We start from the raw sequence: 27,024 nt of genomic DNA, 5'->3' as shown, positions 1-27,024 counted from the left end.
AGCTGGGTCTTATTCGTTGCCTTGGATGCTCCCAACTACATTAAGCTGTCCATTAATATGTGTACTGACACAACGGCAGTGATGGCCATTCCAAAAATAGAAGTACATTCAGACTTGTACCTTTGATTACCCAAATAGAGGATATTCAAGTATAATTTCTATTTTAACAAAGCTCATTACAGAAAAATTGTAAGATCCAATAATCACACTCTTGAAACAATGCTTAATCAAACATTTAGTATTTTTATTTGTAAATCAATAAATAATTTATGTATACTAAACCTAAAAATTTAGACAATTTAATGGATAGGCATGGCAAATGAAACCATCTGCAGATCTGAATGTTTTCTAAGTAGCATAATCACTGCATTCCATACCCTGAATGTACATAACTTACATTTAATGTACTTATATTTTTTTAAATCAGATACGTCTCTAAATTTTAACAAAGTGGGGAATCATTTAAAATATGAGTAGCGGGGTTAAGGATGACCTACATATCGAACTCGAATTACATTAAAACCCAAACAGAGAATATAAACAGAAGTGAAATTTTTCTAAAAGGAAGTATTTACTATTCCCATTCCCAAAGTAAATTATACTAGAGAAGAAATAAATCTACATGTACGGAGATACTTTCTCACTTTGATATGTGTAAAAAAAAAATTTCATGTTGTCTAAATTTTTAGGGTTATATAGTTAGAAATATAGAATTCTACTTTTATAGACATGTCCACTAGGGGAAATAAGTTAGCACAATCATTTGAATTGGTTGTCTACATACTGGACAGGGCTTATTCCTCTTCTTTAGCTTTTTTGCACAAGTAAAGCATGCCATAAGATGTCCTGTTTTGCCATGAACAATGCAACCATTTTTAGGTCGACCCTGGCAAATCACACAAGGTTCAATGGCATTATGGGGAAAACTAGATTCCACGATTTCTTCTTTGTCTTGTGTTTCTTCCCTCTCAAACTCTTTGACATCTTCTTGGCTGCTATGAATGATGCTGTTAGAAGTTGATGGCTGAGAATAGTCCTCACTTTCTTGGGATTGGGAGGCCTGTGTGATTTTATCATCATTTTCCTCAGCACATGATTCCCTGGAATCATTCACTGTAGTTTTTTTACAATCAGGGACATCGAAGCCCTCTTCTACTTGTGTTGAGTTTTCCACTTTGGCTTTCTCAGGCATTTTCCCTCTATCTTTCCCTTTATCTTCAGGAAGCCAATTCTCACGAAGAGCCCAACATCTGTTGCAATGAGGTGGAAGAGGAGGATTCATTTCATTGCACGAAGTACACTTCCAATAGTCCTTCAATGAAAAAAGAGTTCGTTTCTGTAACCCTTTAACAACTACTCATAGCCAACTCTAGCAACTTCAGTATGTCTGAAATAAAATCTATCAGAGTTCAATTTTCAGCATTTTATGTTTTATATAAAACATTCAACATGTAACAATCTTTCCTCAAGCATGAGATTATAACAACACACATAAAGTATCTATTTTTTTCAGGCAAACTATGCTGAAGAATCGTAAAACAAAAAAATGTATTCACCATGATCTTAACCACGTACCAATAAAGTTATCTGGGGACATAGATACAGCTGGTTCATCTAGTTGAAGCAAGTGTGATGTAGTCTTTTACTCTGAAATGAGGCCTGTACCCACTTCACTCTCTTAAAGGCTCAACCCCAGGCCCAATGTCTACCAATCAATCTAGACGAAACCACTGCCCAATGAGCCACTGACTAAGACTGCCTTGGAAGTGCTCTAAAACCTGGGCTCAAGGGAGCTTCCCTCATTTCATCCACAAAGGAAATGCTAAAACATTCTCGGCAATCACAGCCACCTAAAATCTGTCATCCTTGTCACTATCTAAAACGTATGCCCCTTATTTAACTATGCTTTTCTGTGTTCTCACCTCTGTAACTGCTTATTGCTTCTCCCATATCTCAACTTATTTCCCAACCTTTCCACCATCATGCAATTTGGAAAACAAACCCCCTTTAAATCCCCCAGGCTCTTTTAACGAATATATTCTTATTCCACTATCTTACCTGAAGCATGTTTCTTGCCTGAGGACAACATACATGTAAAACTTGCCATGAATAATATAACCATTTTTTAAAAACTGTCTATTTATTTGGGGGGGGGGGGGGAGGGCTCCGTGCTGTCAGTGCAGAGCCCTCGGAGCTGACACAAGGCTCAAACTCACAAACTGTGAGATCATGACCTGGGCTGAAATCAAGAGATGCTTAACTGACTGAGCCACCCAGGTGCCCCAATATAACCATTTTTAAGTTGCCTCACAAATGCCTAAGACATCAGCAGTAGGGATGGAGACTGTTCACTATTGTACATTAGTTCGAGTTCTCAATGTACGTTGCTACCCAACTGATAAAACCAAAGACAAAAGTTTTATAACATGTGGAAGAAAGTGCTTCAAAGACCCCAATAAACTGCAGGATCTATGTCTGGCATAAAGTGAGTCAACTAGTTACTTGAATTATTTTCTATTACAGCAAAAAAAAAAATTTTTTTTTTTAATTTCACAATTTCACCTTTTTTGCATTTAGATAATAGTTTCCAACTCAGCCAAGAAAAATGAGATTTCCTATTCAAATACAACTAAAGGCATTAAGAACAAAATTAGGGGCACCTGGGTGGCTCAGTGGGTTGGGTGTCTGTCCAACTCTGGCTCAGGTCATGATTTCAGTTTGTGAGTTCGAGCGCTGTGTCAGGCTCTGTGCTGACAGCTCGGAGCCTGGAGCCTGCTTCGGATTGTGTCCCCTTCTCTCTTTGCCCCTGCCCCACTTGCACTCACTCTCTCTCAAAAATAAACATTAAAAAAATTTTTTTTAAAAAAAGAACAAAGTTACAGGCACTGGGGTGACTCAGTCGGTTAAGCACCCAACTCTTGATTTCAGATCAGGTCAATTCAAGCTCACAGTGCATAAGTTTGAGCCCCGTGTCAGGCCCTGCACTGGCAGTGCGGAGCCTGTGTGGGATTCTCTGTCTCCCTCTCTCTGCCTCTCCTCTGCTCATGTTCTCTCTCTCTCAAAATAAACATTAAAAAAAAATAAATAAATAAAGCAGTGCGTCTGAGTGGTTCAGTCGGTTAAGCAGCCGACTCTTGATTTCAGCTCAGGTCATGTGTCTCACAGTTCATGGGACTGAGCCCCGCATCGGGCTCCACACTAACAGTGCAGAGACTGCTTGAGATTCTCTCTCTTCTCCTCCCCTTATTGCTTTCTCTCTAAACAAACATTAAAAAAAAAAAAAAACTAAAGCTTTAATATACAGTAAAAAACCCAACTTCCAATACCCCAGGAACCCTATGAAGCATGAAATGTGAACCTCCTGAATTCTTAAATGGCAAACCCTACCTACCACATTCTCTAGTACAAATCAACATGATGGGAAAAATGTTTGTAACTATTACAGCTGGGTGATAAATACACTAGAAATACATTATACTACTCTCTATGCTGTACATGCTTGAAATTTTCAATAAAAAATTCTTTAAAAGTTCATATCCTAGCACCAAAAAACCCCTAAAAAATGTAGTAACAGATTCCAACACAACAAGTAAAAGAAAAAAATGCTTTAAAACTTTTTAAAAAGGATTTTAGCTTTATAGAAATTACCTCATGTCAGGAAGTAGACTAGGCATATTTTTCTAATGTTAACCTCAATGTTTTGATTCCTTAAAAAAACAGATGTATACTTACAGCTAAGGAAATTTCAGGATCTTCTTCAAATGAATCTGTATCACTCTCCCCTGCCTGATACACAGTTACTCGATATACCTAATAAAATAAATCCATCAACAGCAATTTATCACCTTTTTTCCTTAACCAGGAAGGCTTCTTAGTGGTAAGTCCTAACAAATAGCATGTACTACTATAGATGAGAACCTCTGAGACAGAGGTTGAATGAAATAGAGGGGGAAAAATGAAGGACCATGAAATCCTCACCCACTATGGTAAAAAGGCAACAGGATGATTAAAATGAATAAGGCAAAAAATTCAGTATAAGCATTTTTATTTTATAAATATGGGGATATTAAATAACTGTGAAACAGCCAGAGATGTTGAAGGTGGTCACCTCCAGTGACTTTAACTGTGTGCATACTTTACTTTTATAAAAATGAGGGGCGTCTGGGTGGCTCAGTTGGTTAAGCGACTGACTTTGGCTCAGATCATGATCTCACAGTTTGTGAGTTCAAGCCCCACATTGGGCTCTGTGCTGACAGCTCAGAGCCTGGAGCCTGCTTTGGTTTCTGTGTCTCACTCTCTCTCTGCCCGCCCCCCCACCACCTGCATTCTGTCTCTCTCTCAAAAAATAAACATTAAAAAAATTTTTTTTCAAGTAAGTTAATATTAAAAAGAGGGCAATTTTAAAATTTAACTTTATTAAGTAAACTCTACCCCAAAACATGGGGCTTGAAATTATGACCCAGAGATCAAGAGTTGCATGCTCCACCCACTGAGCCAGCCAGACATCCCAAAGAGGGGAATTTTTTTTTTTTTAAATAAGACTTTTATAAGAACATTCATTAAGAACTGTTGACTTTTTGACATTTATAGTTACAAGAGTATAAATCAAAGAACTACAAAAGCCTGAAGTCCACAAAATATTCAGTTTGAACAAGAGTCAAAGATTAAGTGAAATCAGAATACATTATAATTTCAAATAGCATCAATGAATACAGAAAATATTTAAGAAATTCAGACTATAGAGAAATAAAACTACCTCATCATCTTCATCTGAGAGTTCTTGTCCTTCTTCACTAAGGCTATAATCTTCTGAATCGAGAGACTCAACTTCAAATTCTACACTGAATTGATCTGAAACTGAATCCTGATCCAACCAATCACCTGAATGTTCACTTACACCAGCATCGAGATCCTAAAATAGGGGGGAAAAAAAAAGTTACTTGAAGTACATTACCTGTTGGCCTCTGTAACAGCTTCCTGGCTCATCCCTATAGTCCTATTTCCATCTTAAATCCACCCTACACAATGACACTAGATTAAGATTCTCAGTTATTAATATATTATGTTCCCAGTTCAAAACCCCATCACATAAAGGAAAAAAGCCAAATCCCCTTGGCGTTCAAGGCACACAGAGTAGGGCCATATTAACACTTTCATCTTATCTTCCAACTAGACACTGCTCCCCCCACCCTCAATATGAACAATCGGCCAGATCTACCCTTTTTTCTAAACCAAACTTGACAGTTCACCTTACACACTTTACCTCTCTCGCTGGAATAACTTAACAGTTTTTAAGTCCTACTCTTCCTTTTTTGATAAGGCTTCTGTCAATACCACAAGAAGAAAAGTACTTCCACTTTTAATTACCTTTCCTACTTACATATTGAATACTATATACTTTTACACATAAGATTATACAAAACATAGTTTTCTATACATGTTTCTTATCTGAGTTATACGTACCTTAAGAGTTAAAAACATGTCTTAATCTCTTTAGACCTTCAGATTGGTAGAACAGTAGTAGCTACAACCCACATGACAATTATGAGATTTTATAATTTTCTTGAGATTTATTTTTTAATGAACTTTGATAATAATTTCTTTGGAAGAGCTTTCAGACATAATTTTTTAAATTTTTTTAAATTCTGTATCAGCTCATGTGGTTTCTCATTTTATAGTATAAGAACCCTAATAAGACCATTAGTCCCATATTTACTGTCAGTGCTAAGAATAGGAACATATACAAAACAGAAGGCTAGACAGAAAAAATACATTGGTCTAAGAATCAGGATACAAACATTCTTTTCTTCTAAGGTTTATTTATTTTTGAGAGAGAAAGAGAGTGAGCGAGCAGAAGAGGGGCAGAGGGCAAGACAAAGAATCCCAAGCAGGCTGCACACTGTCAGTGCAGAGCCTGAGGCGGGGATCAAACTCACAAATAGTGAGATCAAGACCTGAGTGAAAACCAAGAGTTGGGCCCTTTACCAACCAAGCCACCCAGGCACCCCAGGATACATTCTTCTTCTAGATTTGCCACTAAACAGCTATTTAACCTTGGACATATTTAAAGCCATAAAGGCCGCAGCCACTTCATCTATGAGAGTTTGGATTAAATAATCTCTAATACTTCTATCATTTGTAAAAAAACAAAGTATATTATTTTATAAACACTGAGGTCAAAAGACTTTTTCACAGTGATGTTAGGATAGCAGTAAAAGCAAACTTGACAAGTTGCAGTTAATGATTCTTAATAAGGGTTCTATTAACATTCAGGTTAAAATTACATATGAAGCTAGAATATGATCTCTAATAAGGTAACCTAATAAACTGTATACTTCAATTAACTAGCATTTTAGTGCACTAAGTCTAAATTTTTTTTTTTTTAATGTTTATTTTTGAGAGAGAGACAGAGCACAAGTTGGGGAGGGGCAGAGAGAGAGGAAGACACAAAATCTGAAGCAGGCTCCAGGATCTGAGCTGTCAGCACAGAGCCCGATGCGGGACTCAAACTCACAAACTGTGAGATCATGACCTAAGCTAAAGTCAGACGCTTAACTGACTGAGCCACCCGGGTGCCCCTCTTGCACTAAGTTTAGAATATGGGGATATATCACAAAAAAGATGAAAGTCTCAGCAGGTATCTTCTCTTGTATGGGTTGACAAAGTATGGCCCACTACCCATCTATTTTTACAAATAAAGTTTTATTGAACACAGCCATGGCCATTGGTTTTCCTGAGACAATTTCTCAGTTTCCAAACAGACAATTATTAGCTATGGAATCTTAAACAAGTTATTTGAAACCTTCAAGCTTATCTTTCCCATCTATAAATGGAATGTGAGGCTGCTGAGCTGGTACCACGTAAACTGTCTAGTACAGAGCCTAGAATATAGCCTTAATTCCTCAATTTATTAAGCCCAAAAGAAAAAAAGATGGAAGTCAGACGCACTTTCCTTTAACTGCCTTCACAGGCGGGTGAATAATGACACCAAATGAGAACTATACCATTCTCATATCAGGTAAGCTAAAAACAAGGAAAAACCCTGCCCCTACCAAAAGCTTTCACAAGTAGGAACTCAGCCTGCAAAACAGTAGATTTTTAATAGAATTTTTAGAAGATAATATAGGATAGGAATAACAAAAAGAAAAAAGAAAATATCCTCTGTTGCTTTAATAACAAGGCAGTGTCCCAGGGTAGAAAGAAAAAACAAGGAGTTTAAAAATCATTTAACTAGAATTCTGAAACAACTGTAACAAAGTCTGCAAGTTTAATGGGTCATAGTTCTACTTAAATCATTTGTAAGGAATAAAATTATCCAAACATGAAGTCTGTGTACATGTTAAGCTTTCTTTAACTGGATTCAATTTTCAGATCACATATGTTTGCTCTCAAGAACCTGTATTTTTTTTTCTACAACATTTGTTAAATGTCTTAATTACTTCATTGTTGATGATGTGTCTCCCCATGAGGGCAGGGACCATATCTATATCTACCTTGACAACCACTCCAGTGCCAAACAGAACCTGGTATAGAAAACATTTACGTACCTACTGAATGAAGAACTTGCTCTCTATGCCATCTAGTGGCCTACAGAAGTAACAGCTCTATTAAATACTAAGTCTAGAGAGTACATCTGTATCCATAAAATCAGTGCTTTGGAAGGGAAAAAAAGTAAAGATAACGTAAGAAATAACAACAATAGGGACGCCTGGGTGGCTCAGTTGGTTAAGTGTCTGACCTCGGCTCAGGTCATGATCTCACTCTTTGTGGGTTTGAGCCCCGCGTCTGGCTCTGGGCTGACAGCTCAGAGCCTGGAGCCTGCTTCAGATTCTGTGTCTCCCTCACTCTCTGCCCCTCCCCTGTTCACACTCAGTCTGTCTCTCTCAAAAATAAACAAACGTGAAAAAAAAAAAAAAGGGGGGGCGCCTGGGTGGCTCAGTCAGTTGAGCATCCGACTTCGGCTCAGGTCATGATCTCACAGTTCATGAGTTCGAGCCCCACGTCGGGCTCTGTGCTGACAGCTCAGAGCCTGGAGCCTAGTTCCGATTCTGCATCTCCCTCTCTCTCTCTGCCCCTCCCCTGCTCATGCTCTGTCTCTCTCTCTGTCTCAAAAATAAATAAAACATTAAAAAAAAAGTATATATTTTTTTTAACCGAACTTCTTTCAGTGACCTCTCTTAAGAATTTTACTAATTCTGGGGCACCTGGGTGGCTCAGTCGGTTGAGCATCTGACTTCAGCTCAGGTCATGATCTCACAGCTTGTGAGTTCGAGCCCCACGTCGGGCTCTATGCTGACAGCTCAGAGCCTGGAGCCTGCTTCAGCTTCTGTGTCTCCCTCTCTCTCTGCCCCTAACCCACTCGCATTCTGTCTCTGTCTTTCTCAAAAATAAACAAACATTTAAGAAAAAAATTTTTTTAAAAAAAAGAATCTTTCTAAAAAAAAATTTTTTTACTAATTCTTTGGATTTTTGTATCAATAATCAAAATTACTAAATCTCTCCCACCATCCATGTAACAACATGTCTGTATTTCACAGCCTTACTAAACACCTCTTTCCTGATATCTAGGCCTATGTACGGCTAAGTGTGTAGCTTAGACTATGCTGGCTTGTTTGCTGATAGCTATAATAAAGAAGATATTGTTACTCTAAATGTTCAAAACAAATTTGCCTTAGATTCTAAGATACTTAACTTTTTTTCTTCCCTTATTTTTTTAAAAATAAAACTAAAAATCCTCAGACCATTCCAATTTCTGTGAATGTACTACTGGTGCACAGCCCACAAAGATTCTCCACTATGGAGGACGACATTAACAACTATTAATACTGGTGCTAATTTTATCATCACACCCACAACTGCACGATCTCCCACCCTCCTCCCAAACCTGGGGTTGGGGACAGAGAAGATTTACACGGTAATTTTATTTGACAGAAAAATTTACCACTGTGTATATAACAGCAATTGCGTATATAGGCATTCTATCCAAATGTTTATTAGGACTGACAGAACTAGACTTTAAAAATAAGAGTCTTGTTTTATTTTATTTAAAATGAAAAGATTACCGGATTTGACGGAGTCCCCGTTGATTCGCTGCTACTGCTTCTTTCACAACATATCTCCCTTATTACACACAGAGCAAGGCTTTCATCAAAGGAAAGAGAAATACTATCAGACTTGTGGCGCTTTCTCTGCCGTTCACCAGGTAATTCATCTGAATGTTCTTCTGCATGTATAAGGAAAAAAAGTCAATTAAAACCCTATGTTGTGATTTATTTAGCAAACGAGCTGCCTCGAGTACCTATTTGTACTGAAATTTAATCTCAATGAAATTAAACAGAGAAAATAGTCAATTATTACCATTTCAAAACTTAATGCTTTTATTGGATCTGTTCAACTGAGAGCTACAGCAGAACACTGTATTTATTTTTTCTAAGTAAGCCCTACATCAAACATGGGGCTTAAACTCACAACCCCAAATTCAAGACTCACATGCTCTACTGGCTGAGCCAGCCAGGCACCTCCAAAAGGCTGTATTTTTAAAAAGTTTTTCAAGCTTCTGAAACGCCTGGCTCAGTCAGTATATGACTCTTGATCCCGGGGTCGCTGAGTCTGCACCCCACGTTGTGTGTAGACATTACTTACACACATACAAGCTCTTCTTTTCAGAGGTGCTTGGGTGGCTCAGTCGGTTAAGCATCCAACTCTTGATTTTGGCTCAGGTCCTGATCTCTCCGTCATGAGATCAAGCCCCAATTCCAGCTCTGTGCTGACAGTGTGGAGCCTGCTTAAGATTCTCTCTCTGCTTCTCTCTCTGGCCCTCCCCTGCTCATGCTCTCTCAAAATAAATAAATAAAGGAATAAAAGCTTTTCAAGCTTCTTTCAAAACTTCGTCTCCATTAAGTCACAACTAATTTAATCCATCTAGAGCTTTCATTGACCAATCTAAAATTCTTCTGTCAAAAATCACACTTTAGAATATATCATTTTGTTTCTAAAAAGAACAAAAATGTTTAATTTACTTAGAAGGTATTCTTAACATTTCGATTTCCTCAGTTCTATTTTTAATAGTAATCAAAATTTTATCTTAAATAATGAATTACTTCTCACTTTAAGTCAGAATGTTGCCAAATCTGTCAGGTACTTGAATGAGTCTTACCATGTATTAGATTTAAAAATAAATTCCAAGTGAATTAAAGAGCCAAACACAAAGAACAAAACCACCCAAATACTTCTAAGAGAATATTCTTGTAATACTGGGGTAAGGAAGTGTGACATAACACTGCAAAGCCCTCAAGAAAAAATTTATCAAGGGTGCCTGGGTGGCTCAGTCAGTTAAGTGTCCGACTTCAGCTCAGGTCATGATCTCACACAGGGCTCCACGCTGACAGCTCAGAACCTGAAGCCTGCTTCGGATTCTGTATATCCCTCTCTCTCTGCCCCTCCCCCACTTGTGCTTTGTCTCTCTCAAAAATAAACATTAAAAAAATTTAAAAATTTATCAAAATTAGACTATGTTAAATAAATTAAGGTTTACATGGCAGAATGAACAAAAATGAAAAAGTAAATGTCAGCCTAGAATATCTGCAACATACATAAAATGGTTACTACTTACTATATACAAACACCTGCCACCAATCAAGTAAAAATAACAAAAACAAACAAAAAAAACCCTTGATTTAAAAAAAGTCAGAGAGAGGCTCCTGAGTGGCTCAGTCTATTAAGCAGTCTCTTGGTTTCAGCTCAGGTCATGATCTCATGGTATCCTTCGTGGGTTTGAGAGCCCTATACTGCGCTCTCTCCCTCCCTGGTCCCACCCCACTCCAGCTCCCTCCCTCTCTTTCTAAATAAACAAACTTGGGGCGCCTGGGTGGCGCAGTCGGTTAAGCGTCCGACTTCAGCCAGGTCACGATCTCGCGGTCCGTGAGTTCGAGCCCCGCGTCGGGCTCTGGGCTGATGGCTCAGAGCCTGGAGCCTGTTTCCGATTCTGTGTCTCCCTCTCTCTCTGCCCCTCCCTCCGTTCATGCTCTGTCTCTCTCTGTCCCAAAAATAAATAAACGTTGAAAAAAAAAAATTTAAAAATGTTTTTAAATAAATAAATAAATAAATAAACAAACTTAAAAAAAAAAAGTCAAAGATATGAAAGGCAATTCACAGAATACAAGTGACTAATAAGCATATAAAAAAATCCCCTGCCTCCTGATCAAGGACATGTAAATTAAAACAAGATACCATTTTTTTTTTACCCCCAAGAATGACAAAAATTAAAATAAGAGTCTCGAGATTTGAGAGAAAGGACATTTTTATACACTGTTGGTAGAAATGTAAAATAATATAACATTTGGTGGGCAATCTCTATCCTAGAAATATCTGCATAATTACTTAAGGATGTATGTGGCAAGGATGTTCGATGCAGCCTTTTACATAAGTACCAAATAGGGTTATAGGATTAAACAAACCATAATCCATATGCCTGAAACAGGTACAACGTGCATAACCTTGTGCTCACTCCATTTCCTTCTCTTGACCTTCCTAGTCAAAGTCAACTTTTTCCTCTGAATTCCCCACTCTTATACCCTCTACTTTAAGTAATTCTGTGTTGATCTCTCCAAAACTAAATCACAAGTTCTTGATGTAAGTTCTTAATCATGTTTGTATTCCTTATAAAAGGTGATCTTGGTTGAATAATGTGGGCTAGAAGCCTAAAACCACACCAACTGATTCTTATTGTTTACCTCCATTAAAAATATCATTTGGGATTTTCTTCTATTAAAGTATCATATTACTCATTATAGAAATCATAAAAAAAAAAACAGAAAATTTAAAAAATGTAAAGCATCTGTAGTGCTACCCTTGAGAGAGAACTACTATTAACATTTTAGTGTAATAATTTTCCAGTGTTTATTTCCTTTTATTTATTAAGTGCTTATTTATTTTTGAGAAACAATATGAGCAGGAGAGGGACAGAGAGAGAGGGGACAGAGGATCAAAGCAGGCTCTGCACTGACAGCAGAGAGCCCATGCGGGGCTCAAACTCATGAACCGTGAGATCATGACCTAAGCCGAAGGCAGACGCTTAACCAACAAAGCCACCCAAACACCCATTTATTTCCTTTTAAAAAACGTATTTGAATCATACTATATGTACAATTTGGGGGTGGTTTGCTCTTAAATTTTCTTTTATGTTATTTTTAATGGCTGCAGAATATGGTGTCCATGACATAGATTTATATACTGTTCATATAACTGAACTATTTAGTCCACAAAGCTGAGCAACTGCTTACTGTCTGGCACTGTGCTAGGCAGTGGGTTTACAAAAGTGAAGTCAGTTATCATCCCTGCCACCAGATAAAGTTTAATTTCAAACACCCAGGCAACCGAAACATAATTATCTACCAGCTATGAGTGCTATGAGGAAACAAGTAGGGGGCTAAGGAAAAGAACAATCTGCCTTTGTGACTGGTTAGAGACAGGCTCTCTGAGGTCACATTTCAGCAAAAACAGAAAAATGAGGAGCTGGTCTTGTAAGGCTGAGGTAGAAAAACTCCTGGCAGGGAAAAACAAAAACAAAAAATGTGTGTGCCAACAACCTTAAAGTAGCAAAGAGTTGACTTGAAGAACTAAATAATCAGTACAATGGAAATAATAGAGGTAGGAGGAAAAGGCCAAAAACCAGGTTAAAGGCAGATCATGGCCTTGTTAGGCCAAGGTAAAAAGCGTGGGTTTTATTTTAAATAACCAAAGTGGGTAAGTGGGGAAGTGATGCAATCCAATTTACCTTTTACCACCTCCTTTAGTACTGTGTGAAGGAACACAATTGTAAAACAAAATCAGAAAGTTGTTGCTGTGGTCCAGAGACCAGAGGGCAATGGCCTGAACTAGAGTGACGACGTTTTCTACCATATGTCTTTAATTATAAATAATGCTGTAATTAGTATCTCTAAATACATGTAATCTTTGAATTTCTGATTATATCACTAGGATAGATCTCTAGAAGCAGAGTTACTGGGATAATGGTAAGAACTCCAAGCCTTTTTATATCCATAAAGGTTTAAGTTGTTGTTAAACTATTGGTACACCAATAGTGTATCAGTGCCAATACACGTTAACACAAGGATGAGTAAAAAAATCTCTAATTTGGTAGCCTAGAAAAGAAGCCTTTTTGCATTTGTTATTGTCTATAAAGCTAAATCACAAAAACCCACCCCCTCCCTATTTATTAGTCATTTGTATTTACTATGAAAAATTGGGTGTTTTGTTCCTTTTCGTTATGTGGATTTTTACTTTTTTTTTTAATCAATTTTGGAGAACTTTTTATGTAATAAGGGTATTGACACCATCAGGTTTAAAGTGAATATCCTGCAAATATAATTTCTTCATATATCTTTTAAACTCATTTGGAATTCACTTTGGCATAAGGTATAGACAGAATTTGTCTTTTCTTCCCCAAATAACTAACCACTCGCTCCAGTCCCATGCAGTGAACAAAACACCCTCTGCCCTTACCGCCCTCTGCTCTCCTGTGCGTAATTCTAGTCTGGGTTTATCTACTCTATCTCACTGATCTGCTGAACTCTTCTTTCATCTGAATCACAGTTTTAGTTACTGACTTTTGATCAGACAACAGCCTCCTCCTCCTCCACTATCTTTTCTTTGTAAAAATGTCCTCAGCTATTTTTTTTTTTATCTCATCTTCATTTCTAAGATGTTATTTACTTTGTTTTTAAACTCACTAGTATGTTTCATCGCTTATTAGAAACAACAAATATTTTAACTGCTAAGGTAACTAAGAATAATGACTAAAATACAGTTTAGATGCTTGTCTTCTATTGCCTTGAATAACAGGTGCCTAACTATAAACTCCATTGGGCCCAGAAAACTGTGCTGTAGTCAAACAGAAAAATATTGCTAAGAGAGCAATTTTTAAACAAATCATATAAAAATAAGAATGAAAGAAACCCAGAAATTAATTCATCTAAGGCAAAAAAAAGCGCAAAATTTCATTAAGCCTAAATGCATTAATTTCATTAGAGAATAAACAGTGAAAAGCTGTCTGAAAGTGCCAATTAATCATATGTACCTGTCTCACTAATTGTTCTCCTTCTAGATGAGGTAGATGGTCTAGAAACCAAATCTGAAGATGAAGGTTTCTCTTCCTGCAACTCTTGCACAGGGTCCTAAGCATGCAAGGTGGGGGGAGAAAAACAAAAACTTAACTTGTAACACCAGGGAGCTGAAAATTATTTGTTTAAAATAACCTAACTTTCAAGAAACATCACACTAGAATGCATTCATTTCAAGATTACCTTTTGATCACTCCCACCTTCAAGGTGACACCTATTTTCACTCACAGATGTGCCTGAATCTGATGGTTCTGATGGGGGAAAAAAAAAACAACAACAACAACAAAGAATCACAAACTAGAAAAGAAACTAGTCTGTCAGTCCAGGAAAAACTCCTTACACAATTTAACCTTTCAACAAACATTAAATGTGTGTCTCCCAGGGGCCAACCCCATGCTAGATATTGTAGAAATAAGTAATAAGATTCAATTTTAATACAGAGAATACATTAAGAGTAATGAAAGTGTAGTGAAGAAGACAGAGCAATGATTTTTTGGTAGGGACACAGCAAGGTCTGAGGAACAAGGAGTCAGGAAAGGTTCCATAAAATATAAAGAAGTAGGACTAAGAAAAGCTATTCCAGGCTGAGGAACACCCTGTGAAAAAAAAAAATCCAGAAATGAATTACCAACGCTTGTTGCAGGGAACTACAGGTTGTTAATTATTACTAGAATATAAGCAGGATCATAAAGGATCCTGTGTGTCTTGCAAAACAGAACAAGGACATCAACAAACAGCACTCATGCCTTCAATCCTACATCACTGCATGCTTCCCAGATGACACTTCAGAACCTTCCCTAGCACTGTTGCAGCCATTCAGCATAAAAAGGAACACGCAAGAAGGAGGGAGGGGCGGGGGGGGGGGGGGGGGGAGGGAGAAGGGGAGGGAGAGGGAGAGGGGGGGAGAGAGAGAGAGAGAGAGAGAGAGACGGAGAGAGAGAGAGACGGAGAGAGAGAGATTATCTTAAGCCAGCTCCATGCTCAGCACAGATCCCATGACCCTGCAATCATGACCTGAGCCGAAATCAAAAGTCAGACGCTCAACCTACTGAGCCACCCCGGCACTCCTAAAAAGGTTTAATCCGATAGATAAAACTGTATGTCTTTTTATCCAGAGAACAATAAGGAACCCATAAATGATCATTTTAAGCGGAGAGGGACAAATTACTTCAGCAAAATAGAAGAAAAAGAGAGCAGAGGCAGGGAAGTCAACTTTAGAAAGTAACTGCAATAATACAAATGCAGAAGTATTAAAGCCTCAACTAAGGCATGGAAGAAAGATCAATTCCAGAGAAGTTAAAACCATTCACCAAGAGAGAAACTTCAGAAGACAAAGAGATTGGGATGGGAAGATAATGAACTAAAGTGGATGAAACTCATTCAGGTAGGTAGGTTTAGTTTTTAGTTGGATGTATAGACTTGGAGCTCAGAAGTCAGCATTTCAGATATGGAATATATACAGGTGCCAAAGATCATAATCAAATACCCTCCAAAACATTTTCATCTTAATACGAATGTCAGGCCCAAGCGTTAACACTTTGAAATTATGCACATTATCGTAAGTTTATTGCTTCTTTATATCATGGGTTATGTATTTTAAGTTGTACATATAGACAGGTTATATTACGTTTTACTATAATAAAGGAGATGTTACAAAATAGATGTAATAAAAAGGAAGTACTAGGTGTGACGGGTTGAGAACACAGTTACAAGAGCTCTGAAGTTAATTCTACTAACTGAAACCTGAAACAAACACAGAAATAACAAGTGGAAATAACCTAAGTAATCTATAGGTTACCATCTCATTAATATAATTTTCCTGGTAATCTACCAAGGTGTCTTTACACGAACCAATGAATACATCAGGTATAATATTTTAAAAACTTAAAATACTACTATAATACTATTTTTTTGGCCTTCATTTAATTTCATAAAGAGCTCTGTAAAACAATAAAGCATCTTGTTACCAGCCTAACAGTCATTTCTACTCTAGGATAAGACAGTAATGCCCTTTTCCGGGTCTTAAATCCTGACTATGGAACAGTATTCAACTCAACACATTTATTAAACACCGTATTACTAAAACACTGTATTGATGCAAAATGCAAACCTGAGTAGGATACAAGAAATATAATCAAGTGAAACAAAACAATGTAACAATAAGGTCCAAATACAGAATAGTGGAAGCACAAGAGTGGCCAGTTTGTTGCATAAACAAGCTTTTGAAAACAATTAATTGTAGTTCAAGAACGGGCTTTAAGAAGTCAGGGGTGTGTTGGGAGCCAGCTCCTACTAGCAAAGAACTGTGTATCTTCTACCAATTCCATGTACGCAGCTTGAAAATGGCCATGGTGGGAGTTATTTACATGATGGAAATCAGCAAACACCACAAATCAAGGCTTTTCCTGAAGAGTGACTGGGTTGTTAAACATTTACTAGCATACCACCATATATATTTATGTGTATCTCTCTGAAATACAAACCTAGTGCTTTCATCAGATTCTCAGTTAAGAACTGCAAGCCTAAAGATAGGCAAAGGAGATGCCGCTTACCTGAACAAACTGATAAAGTTTTGTCTATTAAATAAATAAAAAATAAAAAATGGGCCCCATCTATTTGAATGGTTCTACTTAAGTATCTGTATTATTTCCCAAAACCTTTTAATATGTTTTAATGACATTTCTTGTAAGCATGGCCTTCTGAAATTATCTACCTTTCAGAAACAAGTGTTGGCAAGGATGTAGAGAAAAAGGAACCCATGTGCATGGTTGGTGGGAATGCAAACTGGTTCAGCCACTGTGAAAAACAGTACAGAGGTTTCTCAAAAAATTAAAAACAGGACTACCATATGATCCAATAATTCCACTTCTGAGTGTTTACCCAAAGAATACAAAAACACCAATTCAAAAAAGATAAATGCACCCCTATGTTCATTGCAGCATTATTTACAACAGCCAAATTATTTTATGGAAGCAGCCCCAGTGTCCATAGATAAATAAAGATACAGTGTGTGTGTGTGTATTCTATGCATACATACACACACACAATGGAGTATTACTCAGCCATAAAAAAAAGAATGAAATTTTCCCATTTACACTATGGATATATATAGAGAGTGTAATGTTAAGTGAAAACAGAGAAAGACAAATACCATATGATTTCACTCACACGTGGAATTTAAGAAAGAAAGAAAAACAAAGAAAAAGGAGGCAAACCAAAAAACAGACTTTTAACTCTAAAGAACAAACGATGGCTACGGGGCGGGGCGGGGGAGGAATATGGGTGAAATTAAGTGATGGGAATTAAGGAGTGCACTTGTGATGAGCACTCAGTGATATATGGAATTGCTGAATCACTGTATTGTACCTTGGAAACTAATATAACACTGCATGTTAACTAAACTAGAATTAAAATAAAAATATAAATTTAAAAAAATAAGTGTTTAATAAATGTTTGTGAGATGCCAAAAAACCCAGAAATTTTCTTTCAGAACAAATATTAATACTGATATCCCAAGGCTTAAGTTAATGGAATAAGATATTTAACTTTACATATCACAAAGTTGCATTAGAATCTCAGTATTATTTTACTTCATGTAGTTCATTTCTTCCCCTTAAATGACTTCCACATACATAAAACGTCTTTAAAATATTTTCATGGTGTCTGTTTATGTTATTCAAAATTAACTTACCATGCTGATTGACTACTACCAAGTTTCTGTAGATCATTGTATATATTTTCCTTGTAGGGAGGAAAAAAAAGAGACATACGTTTTAAAATAAAAATATATTAAACTAGACTTAACCAGACTTATAAATACGTATTAATATGAACTATATTGTGCACAAACTTAATTTTAAGTTACTGCATTCAGGAGTACTTGAGTGGCTCAGTTAGTTAAGTGTCCAAATCTTGATTTTGGCTCAGGTCATGATCTCACTGTGGATTCAAGCCCCACATTGGGCTTTGTGCTAACAGCATGGAGCCTGCTTGAGGTTCTCTCTCTCTCCCACTCTCTCTCCCCTCCCCTGCTCATGCTCACTCATGCTCTCTCTCAAAATAAATAAACTTTAAATAAATTACTGCAAACTGTACCACTGGTAAGCTTCTAGGCCCTAAAAAGCACCATGATAATTAGCTGTATGATTACCTACTGTTACTCTTATTTAATCACAAAGGTCCCTCTAGCTGAAAGACTTCATATCTCCATTTCCTGAAATATGCCTTGTTTGGACCTCACCAAAAGACCCCAGAGAATGGGTGTGAATGTAGAAAGCAGTTTAATATATTTGTTTTCAAACAGAGAAGAAAAATTTCTAGCTCTGTACTTAAAGCTTAGAAGTAAACTGCCTAAAAAGGTAGTGGGTTGTGCAAAACCTGCATCCTACATAGGAACTTGATTATAATTTTGACTTCTATCAACTCATGGACCAACCACCTAATGAATTTTCTCTCTCAATCTTAAAATTTATTTAAAGTTTCCTTCATTCATTTAGTAAATACAGACTGAAAACAAGGAATAAAATGGAAACAAATCTCTGCCCTCATAGAACTTATACCCCAACAGGAAGACAATTCAGTTATTCCAGCCTTCACTGATGTTATGGTACAGTTTTTTTTTTTTAAACTAATGACTTTAGAGAATGTTATTGGTTACGTATCATTTCTAATTCCTATCATTAAGGGAAAATGCCAATCCCAATTATTTCTTTTCACTCTTGGAACTAATGACACAGTTCTGTAAACTCATAAATACCAGTATTCCTGTTCATACCCTTTTTCCAAGTTAGTAATCTCCCCAGTGTTTAATCTCTCAACATATTAAAATTCAAGTCAAAGATACTTTTTAAACTATGCTTTCAATGTGAGAAACTATACAACTGTACCTCAAAACATTATCAGAAGATTCAACACTCAAACAGTGCAAAATCACCAACAGTTATAAAATAAAGCTTATATCCCAAGGCCAAATGTAAAATAATAACATAAATAAATATTAGACAGGGACACCAGGGTGGCTCAGCTGGTTAAGCATCCGACTTCAGCTCAGGTCATAATCTCACAGTTCCTGAGTTCAAGCCCCATATTGGGCTCTTTGCTCTCAGTGCAGAGCCTGCTTTGGATCCTCTGTTTCCCTCTCTCTGCCTCTCCCCCACTCTCTCCCTCTCAAAAAATAAATAAATAAATAAACATTAAAAAAATAAACATTAGACAAATGTGACTTAATGGAAGGATGTTTATATAATGTTGAATTAAGAAGCACGACAAAATTAAATATAGTATGTTCACAACTGGGTTAAAACACATCTGCACATAACTGAAAAACAGGTAAAAATACCACTCAATGACAAACTATAGTCTTTTTTTTTCCTATTTTTAGTTTTGTCTTTTCCTATTGTCCAATAATGAATACATACTATGCTTACATAATGAAACTGTTTTAAAGTTATAAATACTCCATTTAATTACCATCTTTTTAGCTATAATATTATTGAACATTAAACACCAGTAGAATCTAGTTAATTGTTTCAGGTGAAAAGTATTCATCCCATTAAGAAAAACATACAAGCTAAGGCTCTACACAGACTGTGCTAAACAACATGGGAAAAGGAATTCCAAATGTAAGGAAAGGATGACTGAAGAAACAGTCTTCACTGGGAATGCAAGCTGGTGCAGCCACTCTGGAAAACAGTATGGAGGTTCCTCAAAAAATTAAAAATAGAACTACCCTACGACCCAGCAGTTGCACTACTAGGTGTTTATCCAAGGGATACAGGTGTGCTGTTTCAAAGGGACACATGCACTCCAATGTTTATAGCAGCACTATCAACAATAGCCAAATATGGAAAGAGCCCAAATGTCCATCGATGGATGAATGGATAAAGAAGATGTGGTATATATATACAATGGAGTATTACTCGGCAATCAAAAAGAATGAAATCTTGCCATTTGCAACTATGTGGATGGAACTGGAGGGTATTATGCTAAGTGAAATTAGAGAAAGACAAATATCATATGACTTCACTCATATGAGGACTCTGAGGCAAAACAGACGAACCTAAGGGAAGGGAAACAAAAATAATATAAAAACAGGGAGGGGGACAAAACATAAGAGACTCATAAATATGGAGAACAGAGGGTTGCTGGAGGGGGTGTGGGAGGGGGGATGGGATAACTGAGTAAGGGGCACTAAGGAATCTACTCCTGAAATCATTGTTGCACTATATGCTAACTTGAATGTAAATTTTAAAAAAATAAAATTTAAAAAAAAAAAAAAGAAAGAAAAAAAACAGTCTTCAGTTCCCAGTAATTCTAGAAAGGTTATCTGTGTTAAACTTGGCTGATGAAGTGCTATGATATATGACAAAATAATCTCCAAAGCAACGAATGCTTAAATTTAAGCCTTTACCACAGGGTAAAGATGGTCTTTGAAAGTAACTGCAGTATTTTTTAATTTACAGTAACCATGACTAACATTTAAGTGTGTTCTATGTGTCAAACACTGCTTTTTACACATTGTCTTCATAAACTCCACATTAAGTATTTATATTATCCCTACTTTACAAATAGGGTAATCTAAGGTTTTGAGCAAGTAAATCAATTTACCAAGTCACACAGCTAGTAAATAGCTGAGCTAGGTCTCAAAGCCAGGTTTGTAAGATTCCAGAATGTAGGTTCTCAAGCAATATGCTATCTTACCAAGAAATTAAATTTCCACATCTTTTATATATACAGCAACAATTTTTCTCTGACAAAAGGGAGTGAAGGTGGAGGCGAAGTGAAACATTTGTCCAGTTGGCTTTTTACAATTGACTAAACTGAAGAATTACCTGTGTTCTTTCACAGAGAAGCTTGGCACTCCAAACAAATCCCCTAGGAGATCATTGGAACAATACACAATATGCTGTTGCTTCTCATCATATAATCGTTTAGTCATAATATACTGGCCAAGGTAAAATATAACCTGAAATAGAAATATGATTTCTGAGCATTAAAGAAAAGTAAATGTTAGTTTCAAAAACATTCAAAACCTCATTCATCTAAAGATGGTTAAACAACCAGCAACCATACCCACAACCATCTAGAATAACCTCTCTAGAGAGAGAGGGAGACAGAATCTGAGGCAGGCTCCAGGCTCTGAGCTGTCAGCACAGAGCCCGATGCGGGGCTCAAACCCATGAACCATGAGATCATGACCTGAGCCAAAGTCGGACTCAACCAACTGAGCCACCCAAGCGCCCCTCCCCTTATTTCTATCTACTACTAAATGCATACCTTTTGTTTAACTAATTACATGATGATAATGAGGTCAAACCCAAGTTAACAGCCCTAAAAATATCCTTAACCTCGACACTTCCCTACTGTCTGTAGACTTAACTGGCTAAGCAGGCCTCACTGAAAGGAATATTCCCTGGTAACTATGGACTGAAGAGACTGTTGATAGACCATGGGCAAGGAAGAAGAGAACCTACACTCCTACCAAACATCCCATTAGGAAGTTTATAAAAAGTGTGGCTGAAAAGGAAAATGATCTGGAGTCTCTTCTTGACCCACTATCCCAATGTAGATAAGGTACTTCAGTGTTTTAAGCAATCTGGGACCCATAAACTAAGTGAGAGAGATGGGGAAAAGGCACATTTCACTCACAGTGAAATTTTGCCTAAGATGACCCAATCTCTCACTGAAAATCATGCTTCTGTGCACAAATCTCAAGCTAGAGAACAATACATTGAAATGTATCCATTAAATAGAACATATACGTTCATGAATCAGCTCACCTCTATCCCAGAAAGATCAGTATACTGTACTCATGTATCTCTAGTGCAGAAGTTCTTAACCTGGGATCCATGGATGCCCAAGAAGTCCTTGGATAGAATTCAGGGGGTCCATTAATTTGGATGGAAAAAGAATTTCTGTATTTTCACTAACTTTTCACTGAAATTTAGCTTTCCTTCAATTATGAATATAGGCAACAAACCACAAAGTATTAGTAATACCTGTGATTTTTGCCACCAATAAAAACCACAAGTGTTTTCATATCATACTATGCTTGGTGTAAACATCTCAAAATATTAACTATACTCCTTGAAATTACATTTATTAGGTCTACTACTAAATCTTATTTAATGTGTTAATAAAAAAGCACACACACAAAAAAACACATATATCAAGCTTGTTTACTACTTGGATAACTATGTTACATAATTTGTTTCTTTTGTAATCCTATACATTTTGGTTCATGCATTTGGAAACAGGATTCTGAGAAGACTTCCAGTTTGCCAAATGGGTCCACAGCACAAAAATGCTAAGAACCCCTACAGAGTCTCCCTTTGTCTCAGAGGTGCTAGCTGAGAAGTGATATTCAAGTATAATTAGAATTTTCAGCTTCAAAGTATAGTCCAAATGACAATGCTTAATATTGCTGCTTCCTGAAAAATCCCTCTATATGGCCAATTTCTTCCCATGGCTACATGTAACTAATAAGACATTAGTTATCTTGTTCACGCTTAATTTAGCTTACCTCTTTCATAGTATAAGTGTCTTTTTGTGCACCAACAGACTTTAACAACTTCAAGAGCAATGGCTTTGGTCTAACCTATGAAAAACAAAAACTTGCTATTATACTTCCAAAATTATTCCAGAACTGTTAAGTCCCACAGTAAGCATGTCCATGAAGAATTTCAATAAACATAGCAGACATTACATTTAACAATCTCACAAGGTTAGAACTCAAAAAATAAGTCAAATGTTTTCACTAAATGCAATAAGCTATAGAAACTGAATACCGCAGACTGTCAAGGCAGTGTGGAAAAAATACTGAGACTTAATTACTATGCAAATAGTCACATAATCCTCAAGTATCATCAGTTGCAATCAGAAATAGTGTCCACGCCAAGGCAGTGAAAATCATTCTTTTTCCTCCAGCTATTTCTATTATCTGCTTACTACCTTACAAACTTAAGCATAAATGGAATACTCCAATGAGATTACCATAAACTACACTGCAAAATCCAAGAGAGAAGAGTAAGTCTTTAGGGTAGGTCCTTTTCCCAATCTCTTCTTTCCACATATTAGGCTCCTGAAGGCTGGACGACTTAAATATCTAACCCAAATGACAAGGATAATTAAGAGCAGATCTGAGACTGCAACTCACAACCCTCATCTACAAAGCAGCATTTTCTTCCTACTATATGATGCTGCCTCTTAATTGGTCTACATTTCAAATACCTACTTGACAAACATCTATTGAGCTTGTACCACGCACCAGACAGTGCTAGGTATTGGGGGGGAGGGGAAATAAATAAAATACGAGCTGTATTCAAGGAGCCAGCCAACTAAATCAGGGGTCAATTTTTTTCTATAAAGAGCCAGAATGTAAATATTTGAAGCTTTTCCTGCCACGTGGTCTGACTCAGAAGTACAGAATATATGTAAACCAATAGCCATGGCTGCATTTCAGTAAAACTTTCTTCACAAAAACAGGCAGGAGACCAAATTCAGTCCACAGGTTATAGCTTGCCTGACCCGGATTCAGAAGTTTTGCAAGTGGTATTGAGAAAATAACTGGCAAGGAGACAGAGATATAATACACTCTTTCTCCCTAACTGTTGCTATATCAAAATCTTCAAAACTCAACTATCTTTGTAACTTGCTCCCTCCACAAAGACTAGTGTCTCTGCACCTCTCCAATATCCAATATATTCCCATCCTTTGTCTAACTTGGAAATCTAACAGCATCCCAGTATGCAATATAACTCTCAAAAGTAAATTTAAGAAAACTGCCTACTTCCAGCTAATCGATTAAATAACCAAAAAACTTAAAATACACTTAAGTGTAGTACTGAATCATTAGCTGTTCTGATCACACACTTTTGTGGGGGGGGGGGGGTTACATATACACTTTACTTCCAGGGTACTTAAAGAATGACCTCTCTGAAAAGATAAAAAATTATTTTTTTCCTCCTCAAATTTTATATATGCTATGTTAACTTCAAACTACATAAAACAACTCAAAGTAAAAATCTGCAATGGAGAGCCATTAGTTTTTTATTAAGACCTGAAAGACATGCAATAAGAAAACTGTAAGAAGCATTCTTAATCTTACATTTAATAACAAAGAGATAAATAAATGCCAAATGAAAAAAGATCTAGATGTGAAAATTAAAATATTACAAGAAAATACAGGGCTATATCTGCATAATCTTGGGATGGGAGAATTCTTCCAAAGCATGATATGAAATTCAAAAACCAACAAGTTTGACTTCATAAAAACATTCTCAAAAACAACATAAAGTTAAACATTTGTAAATGATAAAAGTCAAATATATTTGAAACACAGAGAACTACAAATTATTACAAAAAACACAATAAAACAAAAAGAAAAGTGAACAGATGAGACCAAGTAAATTCCAGAAGAAAGAAACGATTTAACGAATGACAAGACGCCCAATCTCAACAGACATTAAGGAAATACAAATTTAAACGATGATACAGTACCTTTTACCACAAAAGTAGCAAAATAATAAAAACTGATAATATTCAGTGTTGGCAGAGGTGAAAACTGTTACAATCTTGTGGTAATCAAGATGTGAATAGCAATCAAATACATGTATAGTTTAGGACCCAAGAGTTCTACTTCTACAAAATCCTACAGGAGGAGACATGTACAAAGCAGCGCTATTTTTTTTATAAAAATGTTTTATTAATGTTTATTTATGATAGACAGAGCATGGGTGGGGGAGGGAGAGGCAGACACAGCACCTGAAACAGGCTCCAGGCTCTGAGTTGTCAGCACAGAGCCAGTCACAGGGCTCGAACTCATGAACCACGAGATCATGACCTGAGCTGAAGATGGACGAACTGAGCCACTCAGGCACCCCAAAGGAGCACTGTTCGTAATACTCAAAAATAAAACTCAATTTTCTAAAACTACAAAAAAAAAAAAAAAACCCTATCAGTAGAGGCATAAATTTTTTAAATACTACTACCCTAATGCTTTGGAACGCTATGGAGGCATTAAACAGAATTCTGTAGATTTACTGACATGGATGGAATTTGCACCACACCTCTAGTTTAATCCTGTTTTAATAGAACAGAACAATAACACATCATATATGGGTATATACATAGGAAAAATCTAAAAGGAGACATGGTTAAAGAGAAGACTAGAGGGGTGCCTGAGTGGCTCAGTCAGTTAAGCGTCTGACTCTTGATTTCAGCATAGGTCATGATCTCATGGTTCATGGGACACAGCCCCACATCAGGCTCTGTGCTGACAGCTCGAAGCCTGCTTGGGATCCTCTCTCAAAATGAATAAACTTAAAAAAAAAAAAAAAAAGAGAGAGAGAGAGATGATCAGAATTTTCAGTTTTCTGTAATGCCTAAAATCTTTCTAAGCATGAATTAGTTTTGTGACTTTTAGAAACCATTTAGGAAGTTCAATAAGTCAAAATAGAAAAAAAAAATCGGTCACATAATAAACATAACTTCAGCATCCATGCTTAAGAATATAATGGAACTCAATTTTACATCCAGTGTGGGAAAGTACAAAGAAAATGATACAGGTTCTTACAGTCAGCTTTTACAGTTATGCCTGAGTGGCAGAATTCAAGCTATGTTCATACAATTTCATTTAAAGAGCCATGCCATAAATGTGGTCTATGGAATTTAGTTGATCACCTCATAAATTATTCTTAAAAGTTACACTTGAGACAAAAATACCAACCAGGGTCTCTTGTTCCGAAGCTGGCATCTGTGAGGTGCTTACAGCACCATCGGTAGACACAGACATGTTGGTATTGCACATTTGCCTATGAGTAGGAAAAAAACACACGATAAAAACTTGAAATAATGAAACAAAGGTGAAAAAAAAAACCAACAAAGTCATATGGGAAGAAGATAAACACTGCCCTTAAATATTGTAGTAAAACTAAAGCCAGTAACAAGCGGGTCCTTACCTGGATCAATGTAGAATAAGTGCTCTACGTCGGTGACCACAGGTATCTACCTCTAATCGCCAGTGAATACAGCTGGGAAAAAGCATAGTTTAAATAGCCCCAGCTGGAGACAAGTCAGGGCTTAGCTCCTTCTGCTGCGTACTAGGAACGTGTCCGAACTTGACCAGCCCAAAGGGAAAAGCTGAGTCAACTTAGCCACAGAACCAGCCCAAACTCGCCCAGACAAGGCGCCGGCTTCACGCAGGCTACGGAACAGGCACCTGTCATCTTTGGGACCCCAAGCCGAGAGGCCGCCGACGGCCCCGCAACGCACCCCCCGCCCACGTGACCTTTACCCTGACCACCCGCGGAGCCCCCAGCCTCCCGCCCGCGGGCTGGCGCGCCCGAAACCCCGCCCTCCCCCCCCCCCGGGCGGCCACAGCCTCACCTCCTTCCAACAAAAACCTCCACAAACCCACGTGCCCCGCGCCCCCCACCACCAAATGCACAAAGCCCGCAGGCGGGGAAGAGGCTACAAACGACAGCGAGCTGGGAAACCCAAGTCACAGAACAAACCCAGAACTGCCCATGCGCTTCCCGGCCGGTACCTGCTCTCACCAAGCGGAGTTGTCCGCGCCTGGAGTAGGAAGAACGGGGACCCTCGAGGCTCCCCAGTTCCCTTCACTGGGCGGGCAGAAGCCCGACGCCGTGGGCCTCGGCGACCATTCCACTCACGGGGCCCAGGCCACTGGGGCGCTCGAACGCACTGGGTCCGGAGAAGAGAGAGGCTCCTGGCGGCGAAGCCGGCAGGACCTCGGTCAGAGGGGTTAGGGTTGCCCCTCAGACTCGGGCTCTTACTCCATTTTCTTTCCAGCCACACAGGGCCGCACAGGCCCCAGGAGGACCCGAGCCGGCCGAGGCGCGCCCGATGCGCGCCCCCTGCTGCCCCAGAGGAGCGCGCCGGAAGC

At 37.7% G+C, this 27,024-nt stretch overlaps 1 protein-coding gene across 5 annotated transcripts; it reads right to left on the bottom strand.

Moving 5' to 3' along the window:
• Positions 1-223: 223 nt before the first annotated feature.
• Positions 224-27,019, bottom strand: MDM2 (MDM2 proto-oncogene). 5 transcript variants are annotated; one of them, XM_030323172.2, is made up of 12 exons: positions 26,665-26,997; positions 26,078-26,149; positions 25,846-25,930; positions 22,642-22,716; positions 20,951-21,084; positions 17,812-17,861; positions 14,304-14,371; positions 14,078-14,174; positions 9,063-9,223; positions 4,757-4,912; positions 3,733-3,810; positions 224-1,312 (listed from the first exon to the last, which is right to left on the bottom strand). In XM_030323172.2, the coding sequence occupies exons 3-12, from the start codon at positions 25,924-25,926 to the stop codon at positions 737-739; spliced, it is 1,476 nt and encodes a 491-aa protein (XP_030179032.1). In that variant the 5' UTR covers positions 25,927-25,930; positions 26,078-26,149; positions 26,665-26,997; the 3' UTR covers positions 224-736. The 5 variants fall into 5 exon arrangements, with proteins under 5 accessions (XP_030179032.1, XP_030179033.1, XP_030179035.1 ...); XM_030323173.1 differs by having other exon boundaries at positions 26,675-26,764; XM_030323175.2 differs by lacking the exon at positions 26,078-26,149 and having other exon boundaries at positions 26,665-27,019.
• Between the last annotated feature and the right edge of the window lie 5 nt (positions 27,020-27,024).

This window comes from Lynx canadensis, chromosome B4 (genome assembly GCF_007474595.2).
Source record: "Lynx canadensis isolate LIC74 chromosome B4, mLynCan4.pri.v2, whole genome shotgun sequence".
NCBI classification, from domain to species: Eukaryota; Metazoa; Chordata; class Mammalia; order Carnivora; family Felidae; genus Lynx; species Lynx canadensis.
The sequence above is the reverse complement of the archived record's forward strand: the minus strand, read 5'-3'. Positions and strand labels throughout refer to the sequence as shown.